Raw genomic sequence first — 20,045 nt, forward strand, 5'->3', positions numbered from 1 at the left:
AAACACAGAATGAACAAACAGGCAGCCATGGAAAAGGATACTCTTTCTTTCTTTCTTTTTTTTTTTTTTGAGACAGAGTCTCCCTCTGTCACCTTGGCTGGAATGTAGTGGCGTGATCTTGGCTCACTGCAACCTCTGCCTCCTGGGTTCAAGTAATTCTCCTGCCTCAGTCTCAGAGTAGCTGGGATTACAGGTGCACTCCACCATGCCCGGCTAATTTTTGTATTTTTAGTAGAGACGGGGCTTTGCTATGTTGGCCAGGCTGGTCTTGAACTCCTGACCTCAGGTGATCCGCCCACTTTGGCCTCCCAAAGTGCTGGGATTACAGTCATGAGCCACCATGCCTGGGAGAAAAGGACATTCTTGAAAATGACTCAGAAGAGGAAAGAATGGGGGAAAGCCATGGCACATATTCAAACCTGAAAAATCAAATAAAATAACCTAGTGCTGTAGAAAGTTCTGATGAAGAGAACTAGACTTCTCTTCTGCTTCTTTCGACGTTATTTAATTTAGATGAACATTCATATCGTGATGACAGCCTCATATAAAGGACTATGAAAGGTACTACAACTATTCTAGGAGCTGGAGAAAGCGGCTGAAGTTTTATGGGGAGATAAGAGAACCCCAGAGCATGCATATCTGAGTGGGCTGAGAAAATTCCAGAGAAATTTCTGAGGTGGGAAGCCCAATACCCCTCTCTTTTGTTCTGCCTGCTGGCATATTGGTCCAGATATTTTATAAGATACGTTTTATTGTATAGATTTAAGGCATACAACATGTTATGATATACATATAGATAATAAAACAGTTAATATAGTGAAGCAAATTAACCTATCTATCATCTCACAGAGTTACCTATTTTGTGTGTGTGTGGCAAGAACAGCTAAAACGTACTCACTTAGCAAACATCCCAAATACTATTTTATTGTTATTATTTTGAGACATAATCTCACTCTGTTGCCCAGGCTAGAGTGCAGTGGTGTGATCTCAGCTCACTGCAACCTTCACCTGGTGGGTTCAAGCGATTCTCCTGCCTCAGCCTCCGGAGCGGAGACTTTGGAGTGGCTGGGATTACAGGCACACACCACCACGCCTGGCTAATTTTTGTATTTTTAGTAGAGATAGGGTTTCACCATGTTAGCCAGGTTTGTCTCAAACCTGACCTCAAGTGATTTGCCACCTCAGCCTCCCAAAGTCCTGGGATTACAGGCTTGAGCCACTGCGCCCAGCCCTAAATACTGTATTATTAACTCTAGTCCTCATGTTGCAGGTTACATCTCTAGACTTGTTCACCCTACATATTGCTACTTTGTGTCCTTCTGGTCTAGATACTGTCACCTCAATCAAACATGACAAGTTCAGAATGGCAAAGAAGTGGGTTTCTGACAAGCTGCTCATCTGGCATCCTTTCATTAGCCCACTCACATTCTCCCACAAACTCTTAACGGGACAAAGTTCAGGAGGTATTAAGCAACAAGGTGCCTTTAGCCAGGGTTTGGAAACACACAAAGAAGTCTTGAATTGCTGGTTCAAATTCTAACCAGAGTAAGAAAAAAGTTAAATGATGTTTAAATTAAAGCACTGAGTGACCAGCACACTTAATAGCTATTATAGGAGAAAACAGTCAATATTCCAAGAATGGTGCCAGAGTAAAATGGAAATCTTATGAGTTTTTATTATATACTTGTCAGGCTTATTATAAGGTGGTATATTCAATTTAAAAGTTGCCTATCAATTATAAAACTATATGCAAAAAAGTTTTAAGGATTTGTATACTCTAGCTTAAGAGGCAGAGAATGCATGCAGTAGATAGTGCCAAAGAGCCCTTTGGACTGTCTAAAAGAATATCATTAATTTTTACAGTGTACTTCCATTTCTGGAGCAGTTCCAGCATTGGCTTTCTATAAAAATCATTTCAAGTTTAGAATTATGCTATTTGCTTGCAGCAACATCACAGGAACAGTAGTGTGCCATATGTTGCTACTTAGCAACTTAGTCTATAAGTCCCAAAGCATGTACTGATTTGAAAATTGAACAGGAATTATAATTGTTGAGTGATGCTATGAGGCAAGTTGTCTTGGATTACTAAACTATGCAGATGTTTGATGTTATGTAGGAAAAGGAAAAAACTATTTTTTTTTTCCCTGCAGGACGACTAAAATCTTATTTATGGTTGCCTAAAGGAGTAAATTGATTAAAATTCCCTAAAAGAATACCAGGTAATGAATTCTTGAACATACCATATTATAGTAAACAAAAGGAATGTTAAGTGTAAAATTTAGCTAAGGCCATTCAACTTATGTAATTTGTGAAGTTTATTTTTCTCCAGAGTATGTATTATCTTACACTAGTCTAAATTTTAAAACAGCACATTCTAAAAACATTTTCATATATGGCACATTATTTTTTAAGTGTTTATTTCTGGCTCACAAGCCTGCTCTATCTTTAAAAAGCACAAAAGTATTTGGGGCTCTTCTTTACAAATTATCACTGTTGTTCAAAACATTCTTACTAACTCCTGACTGACATATGAAGAAAAACAATGTTAGTTGTTGGATTTCAGTAAGGGCTTAATATTAGGCATTGTACTTGAATTTTAAAATCTAAGGAGCCAAGTCGTTATGATGTATATGTTCTGAATTTCCAATCCTTTATCCAAAACGCTTTAAGACCGACATAATGATTCTCTAAGAGGGAGCAGCTGCTTTATAACAGCCATCATTTATTGAGTTTGTGTTTCTACTGTTTCAAACAAATTCAATTAGCCCTTACACTTCAAAACCCTAAAGGCACCAAAGAGATGATACCAGGTTGCTTTAATCTAATAGTAATACTAAACTTGTCAGTACAGTTTTGGGATTGATGGTTAGAAGAAAATTAATAGTAACATTTTTCATTTTTTAATCAAACAGTCCTATTCAGAACTACCTATGGATCTTGGAGGCTACTTAGCCAAATGAATTCAGTTAAGGAAGATTTCTAAATGCAAAGCTCAGCCTTCCAAAGGTATTCTTAGAGTGATCAGCTCAGTTGAATGGAAGGCAATGTAGTCAGGATGTTTGAACTTCATGATGACCTTTTCAGCTGAACAATACAGTGTAGTTTCCAGAATATCTGCCAGAGAAGGCAGTGATCCTAATGACTTCTAAATGCAAAGTTCAGGGAGATGCAGGCCTGCCTCTGTTTTGAGTTAAGCATGAGCCATTTTGGTCACAGAGTGCATCCTTAACATATACATTAGATTTAATTCACTGACAACCTTAATGAAGAAAAAGAAGTTTTATGCTCCCTCCCAACCCATTCCCCAAACCCTTCCAGTTATTAAATCTCTATGTGTGGATATGTAGGCACTGAACATTATTAAGAGTTTATTTTAGAATTACTAATATATGAAACTCCAATCTACCATGGTTTTTACCATTCTAGAAAAAAACATGTTTGTGTCAACAAAACGCTCCTGTGAACTGTTCCTTGCTTTCACTTATTCACTTACTTATTTTTGCTTACAATGTTCTCATATTTTACGTTATACTGGTATCCAAGGGCAGTTATAATTTGGCTTTAAATGTTCCGCTGAATTAAAGGATCTGGTCTTAAGTATCTAAAAATAAATAGTCAAACATTTACTTTCATAAATGTGACCATTTACATTCTCACTGGACTTTTGTTGTCATTTCTCATGATTAAATACCTTGTCAACTATTCCCAGTGAAATGTATACAAAGGTGCCCTTGAAAGGTTTCAGTCAGATCATGTTTTTCGGCCTGAAAACTCCTCCCCAGCCCCAACTCCTTACCTTCCCAGGAGATCGTGAAAGCAGCCTTCTAGCCCCACCGGCCATGGGATTTGGGTTACGAACGTCACATTTTGTTGAAAATGGCCCCAACCGTTGATAATTAAAGCTATTTGTGACACGTGTAGCTTATAATGATTAAATCATCTACAGTCAGAAGCACAAATAACCTGCACCTGTAAAGACTTTATTTCCTAAAGGTAAAACAACTGTTTAGGAAAGATCATGCTGGCAAAACAGCTGCTTGCCGTTCTGGAGAGGAAACAAGGTAGTCTCTTTCAACAAATGCCAACTCTGGTGTTTTATCAGCTCTATCTCATTAACTGGAAACAAGGCTTAAATGCTTTGTTTATAAATTATGATTATTCCTGATTGCGGCAGTTACTGATAGTGCTACTCATTTGCAATGCAACTCTTTGAATTTGTTTAATTACAATTTGAAACAAGGCAGAGAAGATTAATTAACCCACCTGGCTGGCTGGCACATAGTCCTGGCTCGGCTCTGTCATGCTCATATACATGTTCTCACCGTCAAACTGCGAATGAAATAATAGTAAACATTCAGCAATCTTGACTGCGGGTATGTTTGGTTTTTATTTGTTTTGTTTTGCTTTGTTTTTTAACCATCAAACTGGAAAACAGTAGCCATAAAAAAATACTGTGGCTGGGACTATGGAAAATCTGTCACAGTAAGCGAGCCACATCTTTTCTTTGATGTTTCTGTTGTCATCCTTACTGACCCTGGATGTCAGTGATTTGGAGTAATTAGTGCTCTAGTAATTACAGCAAGCAAGCAAGAAATGAATGGTTTCCTTTCATCTGCAATCTGTTTTAAAACAAAATGGCTCATTTTGCACGCCATGTATACATATTGCAGTTCAGTTGTAATGAAGTATTAAATGAATGGCATGATTTCTGAAAGAAAAGAATAACGAAAAATACACGAGGGCACAGCTCGGTGCATTCTGAGTTTAGCTCTCAAAAAAGAAAAAGTGCAGAGTTTTCACAATAGACTAAAACTGGCATCATCATAATAACCTTCTGATTAAGAAAAATTTAACTTTATAATAATATTTGAAAAGAGCATGTGCCACTATAACCATGGCTAAGAATGATAATAACAATAAATAACAATACAAATATACAGGCACAATGAAATACTCCTTTCTGAAATTTTTCAAAGATATCGAATTCATGTATTAAAAATGCATAGAAATTCATACGCAAATTTTCAAGTTAGGAAAAGGATGGAAGAAAGAAATTCGCAGGGGGAGAACAACTGGAGAACTCTCCAATAGTTCAAGCAACAACAACAACAACAACGACAACATACTTTTCATTATTTGGGGTTTTGAAAGTAGTCATCACTCTATTCAGACTTAATCCTCAGCTATTTTTAGTCACTTGACAGATGAGCAAAGCATTTCTCTTTTTAGTTAGAGGGAGAATTTTTCCAAGGTAATAATCAAATGGACAAACACAGTAACTTCACAGAGCTGGGTCTGAATATACTTTCATTGGTGGGCTAATTTCAGACATGGGGAATTGAAAGTCTGAATAATTACTTTTTGAAACAGAATAGTGTTATTGATAGTGGTGCAAACCATGGTATTATGGACATACTTCATACTTTATATACTATGAAAAAATGGTGTTATGTCAGAACATAACAAAATATTGCATTATAGATAATCTCATTCCACCACCTATGAACTGCTAGCAGAAGAAGGTTATACCAACATGAGGGTCGCTCCACAGCCTCTAAACTATAATCACCAGAGTGGGTGCCCTGAAAGTTCACATCAACATAAGCTGTAAATAAAGACCTCCCTAAAGACATGGAAGCACTCAAGAGACTAAGTTCAGAGAATCAAAGGATTTCTTCACACATCACCCTATAAATATATTTCATGTTATATGAACGACTTATCTAAACATAATGAAATTACTTATTGAAAGATGTTGTTAGAGCAAATAAAAAATAACACAACTGGAAAAAGTAGAGCTGGGTGTTTTGGTTGCTCTGTCAACTGGCTCATGAACCTGGAGTTGAAGTGACTTACCCTAGGTTGCTTTTCCATTGAACAGGTGAAGTCTCTTTTTTTTTTTTGAGATGGAGTTTCGCTCTGTCACCCAGGCTGAGTGCAATGGCGCGATCGCAGCTCACTGCAGCCTCCGCCTCCCAGGTTCAAGTGATTCTCCTGCCTCAGCCTCCCGAGCGCTGGGACTACCGGTGCCCACCACCACGCCCGGCTAATTTTTGTACTTTTAGTAGAGGCAGGGTCTCGAACTCTTGACCTCAGGTGATCCACCTGCCTCAGCCTCCCAAAGTGCTGGGATTACAGGCATGAGCCACCGTGCCCCATCAAACAGGTGAACTCTTTCAACCCAAAGATAGGCCAGCCCCAGCCAATCTGCCTGTTACTCCTAACAACTCAAGACCTAACAAAGAGCCTCACTGCACATTTCTTCATCTCCACCCACTGTTGGAGTACACTGGTTTGTTTGCAAATGTTTTTCATGTGAAAGTGCCAAGGAACCATTTAAAATACGGACAGTTTCTCTGACTGTAACAAACTAAACTGAAGAAGTGGAGTGAACCAAATACTTCACTGCCTGTGCATATTCTATAAATGTGTTACTTTCTATTTCATCTTCTCTAACTCATTTTCTAAATCTGTTGTTGTTCTCAAGCCAGCTAAAGGCTTTGAAGTTTTGGGTTGACTCTATCCAACATGTACGCTAATTGAGTACATTTGGTGTTACTGCTCTTGATGAAGACTCTTTCCTCAAGAAGTACCAATACTTAGGTAATATTGAGCCAAGACTAAAACAGCATTTTACTATAAAAGATATGTGGCTGTAAGCATTATAACTATATTTTTAAGCACATTTTATGTTCCTGGCACCTGTATCTTTACACGTATTAACTGATTTAAGCATCACAAAACCAAGAGTTAGGTATTATTATTACCTACATTTTACAAAAGAAGATACAAAGGCACAGATAAGTTAAGCTAGATGCTTCAAGTTACACAGCTTGTGAGAGGTAGGGCTGGAATGCAAACCCAGGCCCCCGGCTTTTTAGCCGCCCATGCACTTCATCACCAGAACATATCAATATATTCTGAATCATAATGATAAGTTAGCTACCAATTCAGAAAATAACATCCAAAAATGGTCAAAGCAGAGTGATGGCATTATCTCAATGACACTGGTATATTATCCAGAATTTGTGGTATTGTGAGAATTTTTTTAAGTGTCGTGAGGTGCTGTCAACCTGGTATTTGGCCTGGCAGAAAACCGAGAGAGGGAATGATGATTAATTCTACATGTCAACTTGACTAGGCCATGGGCTGCCCAGATATTTGGTCAAACATTCTTCTGGGTATGTCCATGCGGGTGTTTCTGAGAGAGATTAACATGTGAATTGATAGACTTGGTAAAGCAGACTGCTCTCCCCAAGGTGGGTGGGCCTCCGCCAATCAGTTGAAGGCTTGACTAGAATAGTAAGGGCTGACTAGAGTAAATGAATTCCTCCTGCCTCACTGTTGAGCTGAGACATCAGTCTTTCACTGTTTTGGGGCATGACTTGAAATAACATTGGCTCTTATTGGACCTCAAACTTGCCAGCTTTTGGTCTGGAACTACACCATCAGTTCTCCTGGCTCTCCAGCTTGCTAACTGCAGGTCTTGGGACATCTCAGCATCCATAATCATGTCAGCCAATTCCTTATACTGAATCTCTTTAGATAGACAGATAGATAGATAGATAGATAGATAGATAGATAGATAGATAGATAGACAGACAGACAGATAGACAGATGATAGATAGATCATCTATCCATCCATCCAGTTGGTTTTATTTCTCTGGAGCACCCTAATACAGGTAACTTTTAAAAATTGCTATCAGGATATTCAGAACTCCTCCAAAAGTGTATTTCTGGGGAGCCTACAATATAGAAATGTTTTTATTTCATGCTGTCACTTGCTTTCTAGAGGAGAAGAGCCATGTTGATTTTGCTGTGAGACTCTCTGCTCTCAGTTCCTATCTCACCCACTTCCTGTGCTCCAGTGCGTCCCACACACAATCACACCTCTTTGTCCAGAATGCCTTCCTTCCCTTTTACTTCTTGCAGTGTTTTGCAGACTCCTCACCTCCCCTTAGTGAGGGCTGGGCTGTCTGCATGCTCTGGGCTCCCCTAGGAAGACCTCTGTTTCGGGGCAGGTTTTGTTGGGGGATTGATTCCACCAGACTGTGAGCCACCAGAGGGAATGGTGCGTAACTTCCTTATCTTTAGTTCCTCTATGGCTTAGGGCTGGCACATAATAGGTCTTCTGAAATGTTTATTGCCTAAATGACAAAAACTGAAACATATTTGCTGGATTAAATATATTATCTTTCTAGAGAAGGTGGTAACCTAAGAAGAGGAAGAATTTCAGCTTTTAGAGAATGGTTTGATGGCTTTTTAAGGCAGTTGACTCAAAGTTTTACAGTGGATTAAAACTGATACCGGTGCAGAAACCCCTAAAGAGAACAACAACAACAACAGAAAAAGAATAAAAAGAAAAGAAAGTACAGAAATGGCCAGGACAACATTACTCAAATGTTAGATTCAGTTCTTCCTCAGGATTTTTATTTAATACAATTTTATTTAATACAAAATATATAGACTGGCCAGGAATCAAGAGACCTGGCTATAAATAAAATGTGTATGCCCTCCTTCCAAAGAATCTTGAGCTGCCAAATAAAAATACGTATGTGTATCAGAATAGGCGTGGTCATTCCCCTTGCGGTTGAAAGATCATGGTTGGACACACTCCTGGGCCCAGGGGAAAAGAGTAAGCCAAGATCCCAGCATTCACAGGACCTTTCCCACCCTACCCTATCAGGTTAATATTATCACTGCACTGTCACAGCTCCGTCCAACCACACCCTGACCAGGAGCTGGTTCCAGGGCTCTCAGCAGGCCTCCTGCTGATCCAACAATCTTAGAAAGCACCCCATGCCACGAGCTTGTGGACAACTGTCACCTGAAGTAGAATTATAGCTCTTGGTCTTAGAAGTGTGTTTGTAGAATGATGCCTGAAACCATCACATCAGAATCTCTCATGTTATGATTGAATAAATAGACTTTGTATTGTTTATGAGGTCCATCTGGGGATAGAACCAAGGTCTGGATTCTTAGTAGAAGAGTTTTCCACTATGACATACTGCTTTTCACTCCAACACTCATAAAAAATGAGGAATCAGACTCTGACTACAGCGTTATACTTCATCTCCGTAAGAAGTGGGAATAGACTCAATGGCTATTTGTAGCTGGTGTGTGTGTGTGTGCGTGCACTCTACAGACCTGAAGGCACAGCATTCACATTGCCACATTCTAATGACCCCACTTCACTCTACCTGGATTACAGATTAGATAAGCATTATTAGTAATTATTGCAATAAAATTGTATTTATTAAACATAACTAACTGCATTTCTTTACTCCGTATGCTCATCACAGTTATTATTCTTTTTTTTTTTTTTTTTTTTTTTTTTTTTTGAGACCGAGTCTCACTCTGTGGCCCGGGCTGGAGTGCAGTGGCCGGATCTCAGCTCACTGCAAGCTCTGCCTCCCGGGTTCACGCCATTCTCCTGCCTCAGCCTCCCGAGTAGCTGGGACTACAGGCGCCCGCCACCTCGCCCGGCTAGTTTTTTGTATTTTATAGTAGAGACGGGGTTTCACCATGTTAGCCAGGATGGTCTCGATCTCCTGACCTCGTGATCCGCCTGCCTCAGCCTCCCAAAGTGCTGGGATTACAGGCTTGAGCCACTGCGCCCGGCCCACAGTTATTATTCTTGGAAGTCAACTGAATTTAGGCATCATAACTTTTCAAAATATATCTAAGCATACTAGGGTTTTTAGTTTCCATGTATTCTCAATTTAAAACCTGAAGCAAAGTTTGAAAGAATAAATAGGCTGATTTATTTAAATCTAAATGTAAATGGCATCAACCCAGGATTAGCCTTCCTGACCAAGCGCTTTTAGACTCTTCATTGTGTTTTTATTTCAAAGCACCAGGGGATGCAATCATATAAAAAGTCATTTATAATCTTCTACTTCAGTTTTTTGAAATTGTTTTTAGAGGATATTAACCAAACCCATAATCCCAAAGAGCTTTCAAACTAGGTAGTTATTATTTCTTCTATTTAAAAATTGAAAGGAGAAATCTAGCAATATCTGAACATAGTGAATGATGAGCAAAAATGGGCAATATTAGGCTACCAAAACCACAAAGACAAGAAAAGTCAAAAATAGAATGTGAAGTGTAAATCAGTCATTGGCACTGGTACAGAAAATGGGAACGTTTTAGGGAAACCATTAAAAGAAAATCAGAAAACTGCTGCTGAGGGGGAAAAACAGCCTCATGGAATTCATGAAACAGTACCACATTGTACTGCCTATAAAGGGAAAAAGCTTACATTTCTGGGTGTTTTCTGAAAGAATATTTGATACTTTGATGTTTGAAAAGAAGGGCTAAAAATGGAAATGTTTATAACAGGAGTCAATTTGACATTTCTTAGATGGTGCTTTATAATAAATCATTTTTAGAGAGGCTAATATCCCCAAAATAAAATTTCCATTTTTGTATTCTTTGGCCCAGTATAAGATTACGAATCATCTTTTTTTTTTTTTTTTTTTGTTTTTTGTTTTTTGTTTTTTGTTTTTTGTTTTTTGTAACAGAAGAAATAAGTTTGGGCAATGAAGACTTTGAAGACTTTGCTGTTTCCTAGAAGCAGAGCATTTTGAAAGTTAAGCACCAAATGTAGGGTGGTAATATGCATAGTTCTAATGCTGTTCCCATGCACAGTCACACAGATCCAGTGAAAACTGAGCAAAGCTAACTCCCACACTTACTGCACATCCTCATCAGTCTCAAGGGAAGATGTCAGGAGGCACTGGAGAAGGAAGAGGTGTCTATTTATCTCCTAGTGTCAAGGCTGAACCTGTTGATGCAAGATAGTCTTAAGTCAGTCTGCCCCCATGCTGAGCCCAGCTGAATGAAACTGGTTCTGAGCACAGCACAGCTGCAGAAGTGGATCACACTGAAAGGAAAGAGACCAGACTGAGCCAAGGCTATCAACACCCAAAGAAAAGAAAGCACAGTTACTCTGCTAGTGCTTTTTATGGATGTGCATTCCAACCCAGGAGCACACAGAGCTGAACTAGGGAAGAGCAACCCCTCTTGGTTGGGCTCCTGTCACTTGAACTTGAGTGGTAAACACTCAACTACAGATCTGAATGGTATGGAGAGGAAGAATGGCCTGGGCACAGTGTCTCTGCTTGGAAGACTTGGCCATGGGTGGGCAAAAGATAGTGCTAGACCCACAACTTAGAAGCTGGACTCCACTTTGGGGCTGAGTTTGTATTCTCATTTTTGTCCCAGTAATATACTTATCTGGAGGAATATTAGATATTCTTTTTGTTAACAGTGAAAACTGAAATTTTCAATAATAATAATACTATGCATTTATCCTAAACCTGTGGCTCGATGGCATGAATCTCAAGAGAGAAACATGACGGTTTCCCTCTGCTGTTAAGGGTAAGGCTACAATGCAATGTTTTTCATTGCTGTGTTTTTGGTCTTTTGTTTTTACCCAAATAAACCAAACTTATGATTCAAGTTATTCTTTTAATTAGTATTGAGTAGTCACCTAGTAAGCTCTACAAGTAAAATAATGATGTAACAGTGGTTCAAACCAGTTTGAACTTCTTCCTTTAGAGGCCCTCTCTAATTTCACTAAATATATGAAGCCATTTAATTTTTATAATAATCCTGTAATATTATTAATCTTATTTTATAGACGACAAAACACAACGGAGTCCAGTAACTCGTCTGTGATGGATCCAGTTACGTGCTCCCCAGATCTGCTCAGCCTGCCTGACCCTCAGGCCTCTGACCTTTTCTTCCAGGAACAGCTGACACTGTTCCCATGTAGCCTCCAGAGGCACCACTTCCATTGCCACCACACAGCTACAAACCATGGTGTCCCCAAGCACAGCAGCAATTTATATAGAGAAGCTTTGCACCTGGCTGGAGCTGGGGAGGTTTTAGGTAACATACCCTGAGAGTGCAGGGAAATTTCCTATTGCCCCGTGGAAGGACTGGCTCATGATGTCCTCTGTAGCACCTCTATGTCTCTCATGCCAAGCAAGAAGTGATGAGTTGTTGCAAAGCTATGGTCACTTGGAAATATACACCTTATGTTTTCTTCTCGCTGCCTCCCTGCCTTGCTTACCTTCCCCTCACTCTGGTTTCCCTGGGCTTACATTCCCAGCACTAACATTCAAGCTTTCACTGCAGGCTCTGCTTCCTGGGAACTTAGACTAAAATAGTGCCCAACGGTACCAGTTAGTAAGTGACAACACTCTTAACTGCAATGCTATACTAATCTCACCCCATCTTTGTTTTGCTTTCATTATATTAAAGAGTCATTGATTCTATTTTAATTGCCTATGCAAAGACGGAAACAAACTTATGAAACAGTGATAAATAGAAGAAACAGGAGTTGCCTATATCATGAAAGCATCACTCCATTTGAAAGAAAAAAATGCAAGTTTCTAGAAAACTTCATTAACCCCAAACTTTCAGCACCAAGCAATCCATTTTCATTATGCATTGTTTAAGAAAAGAATGTGTGGATGAAAGTTTAACTATAAAACCATTCTGGTGAATTTAATGAAAATAAGTTTAATAAAATGAAAATATGGATTTTACAAAAAGGCCTCCACAGGGTGTCTGATATCAGAAAACGAGGAGCAAAGACTTTGGCTTCCTTGTAGGAGCCTTCTTTTTTAAATGAATTCCCAAGTAATTTCTGAAATTCTATAATGATTCAAGCTATAAAACTATACCATACAGTTGAAATTCACCACAGTTTCAAATAGATTGGTTCAGAACACTCCTCTGACTTTTCATGTTTTAGACAAATTTTTTCTGAATCCATCTAAAAAGGAAACAATTTGAGAAGTACATTCAAACTTGCTGCCGAAACTCACTTATTTCCACATCATATCAGCTCTCACCTCATTTACCACAGTACCTAAATTCAACATGGATGTGGAATGAAAAGTATGAAAGTAATTACTTTTGGGGGGTCGGACCTTTTATTGCTGGTATTTCTTTTTAAGCACAGGGAATATTTTTCAGCATCTGATAAGATGCATAGAGAAAAAGATGAGGATATTTTTCTACACATATCTGGTTTGGAAGAGTCTACTCAGTTCTGGGAACCTAAAAACAACAACAAAATAAGACTAGTAAGTCAAGGCATTGGAAAGGTTAAGGGAATAGAATGACAGATGTATTAGAAAGCAACAGAGAAGTTGTATTTAGGTGACCATTGAGTGGGTTGAAATGACAAAACTTTTTAAAAAACCAAGGACAAACAATTCTTGAACAATTTTGAGATTAAAAGTGGTAGTATCAAATAAAAATAAAATACAAATAAGAAGGTACAGGGTTATTAAGATGGAGATTCTCACTTCCCCATTATTATTACTCAGACAAATTACATTGTGACTGAGTACAACAATTATGTGACAGAAATAGACTTTTGGTGATTAAACTCTCCTGGGGTAAGACAGGTGTGGAATGGTATTTTGGTATGTTCAGGCAACCTGACCAATTCGAAACACATGAGGGTCAGTCTAGAGCTACTCCATTTTTTAAAAGAGATATTTGACATTTATTTTTCCAAATTGCAGAGTTTCTGTTTTCTAAATGAAAACATGTCATTTTAAAGAACTGGATTAAATGGCAAATCCTTCAGGACATTGAGTATGAGTATGGATTTGTCCATTGTGAACTGAAGCAAAGCTCTGTTAATATATCTTTTTCATTTTAAGGAACCTGAGGAGTCATTCAATCCATCATTATAGCCGAAGAGTACAATGTTTTAATTTTTACATCTTCAAATACCACATAGTTATATTCATTATTGCCTTCTTGCCTTTGATAAAACCTCATGATCTCATGTAAGTTTCCCTGCTGATTTATCTAAATTTTTATGAAGATTATAGAATAATTTTCATTGCTTTACTTTAAGGCTTCACACATAAGATGTCCCCTTCACAAGGCATATGCATTCAATGTATTTTAGATTTTCAGTTCCAAAGTGTCTTTGCTTATAGCACTTCTAACTATCCCCTCTACCCCTAGATCATTCTCCACTCCTGTTTGATTTTTTATAGCATTTTTCAAATACTTCATCCTCCCCTTTGACAATGTCCATTTTATCATATGTTGCCAGAAACATGTCAAACCCCAAACTGGAAGACTTGCTGGAAACAGCATGCCTGCTTCTACTCAAAGCCTTATTTATTCTGCATTGTGAGAGATGATTGGTGCCCCTTGTCTTACTTTCTGGAATGTCACCATGTGATGCCCTTTTGCTGAAAAATTTGGAGAACAAAGTATCATCACATGATGCTAACAGGCATAAACCACCTAGTATGGTCTTGCTGATACATTAAAATTAAATGACCATCAATATACTCCCAGATAAAAATGTGATAATCATTTATTCAGTCAACAAATGCTCATTTTGTGCTTACTTATATGCCAGGTACACACATGCATTAACTCATTTAATCCTCACAGCAACCCCACAGACAGTCAGTTTGCACATTGTTTTACCAATAAGAAAACTGAGTCCTGGAGAATTAAGTTTTAAATATTTCCAGCATCACTCCTGTCTGCATCTACCTCTCTACTTTCTCTTGTCATTCTACATTTTATCCTTGCTTAGTGATTTTCATATGGCCAGATAATCCCCGTCTTTATGCTTACCCATCATCTCATCTGCCTAAAATACTTCTCCAGCTCCCACTTCCTTCTATTTCTCCCCTTATTTACTACTAATAAGATGATCATAGAATTTATCCTCCAGCTTGGAACACTTCTGACAGTGCCAGGAGGTAAGATTACTAATTATGATTGAATAACATGCAGAAACTCAAAGTCTTCCAGCCAAGGAAAACCTTACCACCAGAAGGTAATCCTTCCCTGACCTCATGGATGATTGAGGTGCATTCTCTGTGCCTGTGTCCATGGTTTAAGGCATCTTGTGCTTATCCCAGCCCATATCTCTTTCTACTGTTGTTGTTTCACTACCTCTCTCCTATATTGAACTATGAGCATTTTGAGGGCAGAGACTGCCCTAACTTATCTTTCTATCTCTAGCACTTAGCATAGGCTTAGCACATTTTATTAACTTAATGACATTAAATGAATCACATAAATCCAGGGCAATACTGTCACCACTAAAAGTATTTAGGAGATCTCACCATTCCATTATTCTGCAGTAACATTTATTCCATATTCTTTCATTTCTAAATCAAAGTCTGTCCATGAAAATAGCTAAGTTTCCAGGAACATTGGAAAAAAGTTTCTGTAAACCAGATCCTACTTTAGTTTTCCACATCTTCCCATTCTAAACGGACCACTCAGTCGCTCTAGTTTAAATAGTTTGAAAAATATTCATTTCATCAAAGCTTAGATAGTGGCTAAAAGCTTCATGGTACCAAGTGGTCAAGTCCTCAACCTCCTCCTTGATTCTGGGGGTCTGTTCCAATAAGCAGATTGTGCTAGAGCTGCTCCAGATCACAGTGGTTTATTCTTTCATGCCAACAGCAAACTGCGGGTGGGCACTGCTCTGAATCTGTAGCAGCACGATGAGGAAAAAAGACTAGAATTGCAGACACTGCCGTTCTTCTCATTGCCCACATGGCATGTGGGAAATTCAGGCTCTGCTTCTCTTGTAGGTAAGGCAGAATAGGACAAAGTGAGGACAGATTCTATCATGGAGTGGGTTCGAAATCAGGAAACCCAAAGAAGAGTCTGGGTTCTGACACTTTCTAGCCAACTAGTCTTGGGAACCAGAGTAGAAACTGTTCTTGCTCTACGTAATTATGTCAGATTCAGATGAGACACGCAAGAGCATTTGTAAATTATAAAGCACTATACATATGGAAACTATGGTACTTCCCCCTCATGGCAAGTTTGACTGTTTCCATCATTAGTTGGAAAGATCAATAGGCAGGAAGTAGTGGAAACAATCAGATTCAATGTGCCCTCAATTTGCCTGTGAAAAGGTCTTTAATATGGAAAGTTATCTGTAGATTTTTTTTTTTTTTTTTTTTTTTTTGGAGATGGAGTCTCACTCGATCACCTAGACCTAGGCTGGAGTGCCTTAGCCTCCACAGTAGCTAAGACTACAGGCATGCACCACCATTACCAACTAATTTTTGTACTTTTAGTAGATATGGGGTTTCACCATATTGGCCAGGCTGGTCCTGAACTCCTGACCTTAGGTGATCCACCTGCTTTGGCCTCCCAAAGTGCTGGGGATTATAGAGTGAGCCATAGTGCCCAGCTTAGATATTATTTTTTATCTCTATGTAAATGTAGTCATACCTGAAACATGAAATGATAGGAAGAAAGTAATGAAAAGGACAAAAAATAATAGTAAAATCACCAATTAAATGAAAAGCTTGTAGATCATTATATGTATATACACATATATGCATGTAAGCATACATAGACATGCATGTTCCTTAAATATGTACACATTTATTTACTCTGTGTGTGAACAAAGTATTTTTTCTTGCAATGTTTTTATTTGGCTAACGTTAAAGTTATTTCAGATTACTTAGGGAAACAGCTATTACAGATCAGTATTAAAAACCACCATAGAAAACTGCAGGAGGAGTTTCCTGAAAATGCAAAGTGCTGTTGAACTCTTCTCTTAATTCATACAGAAAATATTACCCAGTCATAACAAGCTACACAATATTACTTTCACTAAAATTGCTTCAGGCTAATTTATTGTCATAAAATAAAGATATCAGACAGTCTGACATGAAAATAAAAGGTTATACTTAAATATAGTAGTATGACACAGGATGATATGTCTCCCATAACATTTTAGTATCCTTAGCTTATTAGTTTTATGCATTACATTATCCATAACAATCACTCTTTGTATTTAATTGAACTGTATAACGATTTTTGTTCTAGTTCAACAATTACATAACCTAGCTAGATACTTAAGCTGTTTCAGTAATCAATTAATATTCCATTTAATGCTCACATCAAAGAAATTATGTAATTTCTTCTCTTCTGTATCATATTTTTCATATTCTGTAAAAATTACATTATTAATAACTTTTGCACATTTCATATTTGCTATGAAAAATTCTTGCATGAAGTATTCTTTTTATCATTAAGTAAATTAATATTAATGTTAGATTAAGTAGTTTTAAGATATTATTGCTTAAAATACCTTCTGAACAGTTCTGAGCAGAATGTGTGTATTTTAAATAAATGAGTCTTGTTTCCAAGAAATCTTTTAATGTTATTTGAGATATTAAACTTGCAACAAATAACTTAAGCATGTATTAAGAACAGGAGTTAAGTAAGACTGGGATGGAAACTAAACATTAGAACAAGATTCAATTATCTAAAATTTATTTAAGATTTTTATTTTAAAAGCAGAACAATGTTACCTTTTCTTCAGCGCTAATAGGACTTTCCTCAGAAAGTGATAAAGCACCTATTCCCCATTCTACATAATGTAGGCAACAAAGCTCTTTAGACACATGACAGGAAATATCCCATGTCTAATATTTAAAATTCATGTTTTACAGGATCCCATTATATTCCATTTTCAGGCAATGAACTTGCATTTGTAACAATCCATTTGTATTAGTGGTTCCAAAGCTAATGTGGTTTCTCAAAATATGTACTTTCCAACTTTTATGTAGGTTATAAACAGTACTTTTAAAAACAGTGCATTTTCACACTGTCAGATGACTGAAAAGAAAAGGGCTTGTGAATACGCATTCTGAGTAAAGCCTTGGAGGCTCCACGCATCTGCTATTTTCTCCATAAAACCCCTTTTTATATTTTATCCAGTAGCAGCCACTCAAAACTGATTTTTAGCCCAACATTCCTTAAGGTGTGAGGCTGACTTTAAGAAGGGTTGCTGTATTGCCAACTGCATTAATCTTATAGTATAAGTAATTCCATTATTTAGAAGGTTACTAGCATTTCCTTGGTTCTTTGTGGTTTCAAAGTTCTGTTTTGGTTTTGTTTTTTCAATTGCTTGGCCATGGCTTTGCTCACTCTTATTTAATAATACTAAATATCATGATGGATATACAATGCAACTCACATTTTCTATGGAAGTGGTTTTTTTTTGTTTGTTTGTTTGTTTTTGAGATGGAGTCTCGCTTGGTCACCCAGGCTGGAGTGTGGTGGTATGATCTCAGCTCACTGCAACCTCTGCCTCCCAGTTCAAGTGATCTCCCAACTCAGCCTCCCAAGTAGCTGGGAATACAGGTGAGCACCACCATGCCCGGCTAATTTTTGTATTTTTAGTAGAGACAGGGTTTCGCCATGTTGGCCAGGTTGGTCTCGATCTCCTGACCTCAGGTGAAACACCCACCTTGCCCTCCCAAAGTGCTGTAATTACAAGTGTGAGCTACTGCGCTTGAGCTGGAAGTGGTTTTCAAATGGGAGTGATTTTACCCCAGCCTGGGGAGGGCATTTAACATTTGACAATGTCTGGTGGTATTTTTGATTGTTATGACTGAGGGATGCTTCTGGCATCTATTGGATAGAGGCCAGGGATGCTTCCACACACTCTACACTACCCAGCCCCTGTAGAAAAGAATGATCCAGCCGCATATCAACAGTGCTGCTGTTGAGAAACCCTTGTCTATAGCATGGATTGAGTTTGTGGTTTTGGTCATTTTCGTGACAAACTGTGAGTTGAGAGATGAGGTCAACAATGAAATGATTCACTTAGGAATAAAGACAGCTCAAATTCTAAATCAGGCAATAAGTCTATATATTTTTAAAGAATCACTTAGATATGGACTAGGTGATTTGTACAATGTGCTATAATTACCCAACTCTTCTAGGGCCTATAGCACTATTCCTGGTATTTGGGTGTGGTGTTCAAAAGAAGAATCAAAGAGCCTTGATTGTCTCAGGCTTACAACTCTATTAACTCAAAATAAACATACACTGTATTACACAAACTTTGGAGTTATAATTACTCTGGGTGACTACAGAATAACAAAATAAATTCTTCAAACTACACATAAAAACTGCCACTTGTCATGGTTAAAACCTAAAAGCTCTAAGAAAAATTACTGATTTGTTAATTAGGATTCTATTTATCCTTTCATGTGAAAAACTAATTATTTGTTTGCAAGATGCTGCATCTTCATTAAAATCATTAGTATTCTGAGTAGATGGCACTATTAATTTTATAAATGGAATTGACATTTCACTACTATAATCCGTGCACTTCTTAGGACAAGTGAGTATCTCCACAAGATGTTATCTGTGTAAAAAGGGCAATTCTTCATAGGTCCATGAAGTAGTTGTATCTAATTCATCATATGCATTATTTTTTAAGTAGTCTTACTAGATAGCAGGCAGGAATTATAAATTGTTCAGATATAAATATATATATATATATAAAGTTATATATACACAGATTATAATTTGTTTATCTCTATATAGATTTTACAGATATATTATTATATACACTTACATAGAAGTGTATAAGTATATATATGTGTGTATATAGATAAGTGTGTATACGTATGTGTATGTGTGTGTGATACATATATATATATATACACACACGGAGAAAGAGAGAGAGGAGAGATTGACACTACTTTAGAGCAATTTAAAGTCATCGCTTCAATTTTTCTAACAAAGGGGAGTCTATGACCAGGTTCTCTTCTAGAAAAGCAAGTAAACTAATTAAGTCCTCAATTTGGAATGTATTTCATACTTTTTAAGAAGTATACAGGTATATCTAGGAAATATTGTGGATTTTGTTCTAGACCATCACAATAAAGCAAATATCAAAATAGAGCAAATCACACAAAGTTTTTTACTTTCTCAGTCCACATACAAGTTATGTTTACACTATACTACAGTCTATTAAGTATGCAGTAGAATTATGTCTAAAAATGTGCATACCTTAATTAAAACATATATTATTGCTAAGAAATGATGATAATCACCTGAGCCTTTAGCAAGTCATACTCTTTTTGCTGGTGGAGGGTCTTGCCTTACTGTTGATGGCTGCTGAATGATCAAGGGTGGTGGCTACTGAAGGCTGGGATAGGTGTGGCAATTTCTTAAAGTAAGACAATAGGCCAGGCGCGGTGGCTCACTCC

The 20,045-nt window shown here is 37.6% G+C and overlaps 1 protein-coding gene across 4 annotated transcripts in view; it reads right to left on the reverse strand.

Annotated features, from left to right (window-relative positions):
* The window catches only part of TOX (thymocyte selection associated high mobility group box), a 310,002-nt gene that overhangs the window by 144,644 nt on the left and 145,313 nt on the right, over positions 1-20,045 (reverse strand). For 3 of the 4 annotated variants that reach the window (XM_010386795.2, XM_030937660.1, XM_030937659.1), the window contains exon 2: positions 4,264-4,329. In XM_010386795.2, coding sequence (XP_010385097.1) covers positions 4,264-4,329 — 66 coding nt within the window. Of the gene's footprint in view, positions 1-4,263; positions 4,330-5,856; positions 5,890-20,045 lie in introns of those variants that run through there. The other variant, XM_030937658.1, reaches the window with a different exon arrangement.

This window comes from Rhinopithecus roxellana, chromosome 9 (assembly GCF_007565055.1).
Source record: "Rhinopithecus roxellana isolate Shanxi Qingling chromosome 9, ASM756505v1, whole genome shotgun sequence".
Lineage (NCBI taxonomy): Eukaryota > Metazoa > Chordata > Mammalia > Primates > Cercopithecidae > Rhinopithecus > Rhinopithecus roxellana.